The sequence below is a fragment of the Zeus faber genome (assembly GCF_960531495.2).
Source record: "Zeus faber genome assembly, chromosome: 3".
Classification (NCBI taxonomy): Eukaryota; Metazoa; Chordata; class Actinopteri; order Zeiformes; family Zeidae; genus Zeus; species Zeus faber.
The window spans coordinates 12311969-12315719 of NC_137190.1; the positions used below are offsets into that span (position 1 = coordinate 12311969).

Below are 3751 nucleotides of genomic sequence, written 5' to 3' on the forward strand. Positions count from 1 at the left end.
AACCTCCGCGATGATCGACAGAGCTTGCAATTTTGCGAACACGCCAACGTTTGTACATTAAATGGCCAAATCAACAGAGTTGATTTACTTTGGGGCCTGCTGTGTGTTGAACATTATTTTATAGGTGTATTGCTGTAACCCAGGCAAAAGCTCAGTATTTTATTTTTTGTAACTTGGAGCCCATGGTTCCTTGTGTTTAGAAAAAGGTAGTACTAAAGTATTGCTGTTTCAGCGATATGCAAAATGCGTATTATCATAGGAAGTGATTACATACGACACTCGTAAAACAACGTTTTTTTTTTTCCCCCCCTTTCACTTGAATTTTTCGCCAATTCCACTGCAAAAAGGCACGCACAAGCTGAAGGAAAGCTGCTGCAGTGCAAACTCAGAACTCCACTTTTGGTCCCAACAATAACAAAAATCTCCTTGATGGATTTACTGTTCCGCTCACATCCTATTTCGCCCCCCCCCAACAAAGGACGCCTGCTCTTCTCCGGTTATAACGACTACACCATCAACGTTTGGGACGTGCTGAAGGGGACCCGCACCTCCATCCTGTTTGGCCACGAGAACCGCGTCAGCACCGTCAAAGTGTCGCCCGACGGCACTTCATTCTGCTCCGCCTCCTGGGACAACACTCTGCGGGTGAGCGGGAGCCCAAATACCAAAAGCAGTCCAGGCACGCTGCTGTAGATTGTATTCCTGTCCGCTGTCCCAATCGCTCTTCCTCACTCCGTCTTGTCTTCTTTGTCACTTTTCACTACTGTTACTACTGTCTGACACTTTTTATTAGTACTTAGTACTATGAGTTAGTATTATTCAAACTGTGGGTCAAGAATTATTTTTCAAAGTAGGCCTTTAATATATTGTGGTCCACACCACAATATATTTATATACACATATATTTTAATAAAAAAATAAATTATGTGTGGGGATGGGGGTTTTACCTGTTGCTTGTTAGACCAACCAACGAGCAACATTTAAGATTCAAGAGGTTTATTTGTCACATACATATACATACGTTCATACATATATGCAGTGAATTGTCCCGGAGATTATGCACAATAGCAACTAAACCGAACATAATAGCTAAACTTATTCCTACCTATCTAACTAAAACAAACTGATTCCTAAAATGTTATGCAGTGAGTGAATAGAATAATGTAAATAAAATAAAATTAAAATAAAATAAGACTCAAAAGGTAATACAGAGCGGGGGTACAAAAATAAAAGTAAAGGGAATAGAGTTATGTATATGGCTCATTTTTTACTCGTGATTCATGCGGCCACCCTGACCCAGCCACCCTGGATCCAGGTCGGGTGTGGCTGCCCAAACCACGCCAACCCCACGCCACATATGTATTTGAAGAACTAATTTGACGTGACAAATTACATTTCTTGAAATATGTTTCTTTAAAGTTTCTAAATCTAATGGGATAATCGTTTATGTTATAGTGTGTCTGTCACCCATGATGCACTGGGGACATTGTTCGACGGGGAGGGACGGGGGAGATAAAGGGCTCGTTGTTTTCATGACTTCATTGACACTTCACGTTAAGGCGTGTAGATAAATAGTGGACGTACTGTGTGTCTTACTTCTTATCTCATGTTCCCTCTCGGCCGCACTTCTGCTGCGGCGCTAACGCCTGGATTTCCCTCCAGGGATGAATAAAGCGTTGAAATAAATGTGATCTCATGCGTCTTGTTGCAGATCTGGGCCTAGAGACTTGAGTCCCTCGCCCACCCGCTGGTTCAGAGCCTCAGGAGCGGGACGCTTTGAAGGCGCGCACGGATCCAGCGACCGCCAACGCCAAGGCAGAATGTCACCAGTTTGAAACCAGATGTGTTTTCATCACTGCTTCAGTCACACGCGCACGCACGCACGCACGCAGGCACGCACGCACGCACACACACACACACACACACACACACACACACACACACACACACACACACCTCACCAAAGTCATAATATGAAGCCTATTCTATGAGTGTAGAGTGTCACAAGGAAGTTATGTTGAATGGTCAGCTGATTATTCAGTTTGTTATTCCTAAACGTTGGTATTATTAGCTTGATGACTGATATTGTATAATTTGTGTAGAAATATTGTTATTTATAATACTGTACAAATACATATAAGATGAGGTAAAAAAAAAAAAATTACAATGTAAAAAAATGGAGCTCTAATGGCCTCTGGGACCCATCTCTTCCTCCAGCAAGCAGCGTACATATGACCCTATGTCGCTGTTTCCATGGACAATATTTACTGAGTGTCTTGTAGATTATGCAGATGATTTCACTGCGGATCCGCTGTTTACCCGAAGAGTGTTGACGAGTCGACCTCCTGCGGTTCCTCTACTAGATACCTTGTTGGGGATGCACTGATTTATCGGCCGCACGCCGGTATCGGCCGGTTCTTCGCCCTGTTGACTGCCACCCACCTATCAGCAAATAAGATCTGTCGTGTCGCATCAATTCTGTGCTGGCTCAATGTTGCAGTGTTTCCCGCCCACAGACTTTACTCGGGCGGGTCCGTCAAGGTATATTAACTGCCGCCAAAGCATATTTGGCGACCCTTTTAGCATTTTTTATTTTATTTTTTGTTATCCGTCGCCATCGGCTGTGGATTTAGAAGTGGACTGGTTCTCTGGCGTTACGTTAGGAGCGCCGGACGCGGCTCTCTGTCTGGTTCGGGTAGTGATGCTGCGTTCACGGGAACGCGGAAAACTGTCATCCGTTTCCCTGGCACAAAAGGGCGGATAAATAACAACGAAATAAACAAACAACAACAAAAAAACATCGGCACCAGCTGTCGGGGGAAATTGTTATTTTAAACATCGTTATCAGCATCCACCCAGAGTGTCACAATCGATGTGTCCATACTCAGTGTTGTAGGTTAGACCCTGTTTCTCCAGAGGAAGCAGGGATATTGAATTGTACCCCAATCTCGCCTGCCAAGCCAATTTATTGTAAGAATAATAAACAGTTTGAAATTGACATAGTTATATTGCTTTCCATACTTAAAAAAACAACGTGTCCTGTTATTTGACTTCTTTACATATTAATTATGTTCTGTTTTGTTGAGCCTGATATTAAAGGGGATAACTACTTCATTTTGTTTCAATATATTTCACTATTTTATTTAATGTTTTTCTTCCACAGATTGTTAAACCTGCTTTTCACTATAAGGCTCTACTTAATATAAGAATACCTGGCCAAAAAAATCAAAGAAATTATTAAAAATGGTTTAAGACGCTAAAAAGCCTTGCGTTTTTAATATAATAATATCAGCCTCATTGACTTATTTTGTATTTACAGCTCCATTTATTTTTTTACTCATATTGGTTTCTCGTATCGGACGGATGCTTCAACGATACAAAACAACCAGTGGATCGATGGAAAGCGGAATTGATTCAAGACGTTCTCATCCTCTCACCAGAGGTCAAAGACCGGCCACCTCGTCGTTCCTCCACTGTTGATGTTCTCTCACCGTTCTGACGTCATAACCTGTGACCAAAACAATTCCAAATGATGTGTTTGGTGACTCTGTGCTGCTGTGACCTTCCTGCTCTGCGTTTATATAATAAATATAACATTTATGTCATATCGATTATATAAATAATATATTATATTGCTTTGTTTCCAGTTTAAAAAAAAATCCCATCCACTGCCATTCCTACTCCTCTTCTGCAACACACAGCCAATCTGATCGAATATATATATATATATATATATATATATATATATATA

General features: G+C 41.5%; 1 protein-coding gene across 1 annotated transcript in view; it reads left to right on the forward strand.

The window, feature by feature from the left end:
* gnb5b (guanine nucleotide binding protein (G protein), beta 5b) overlaps window positions 1-3211 on the forward strand; it is a 16388-nt gene extending 13177 nt beyond the window's left edge. Inside the window, exons 10-11 of the mRNA XM_079997110.1 lie at window positions 479-645; window positions 1712-3211. Coding sequence (XP_079853236.1) covers window positions 479-645; window positions 1712-1723 — 179 coding nt within the window. The 3' untranslated portion in view covers window positions 1724-3211. The remainder of the gene's footprint in view (window positions 1-478; window positions 646-1711) is intronic.
* The last annotated feature ends 540 nt before the right edge of the window (window positions 3212-3751 follow it).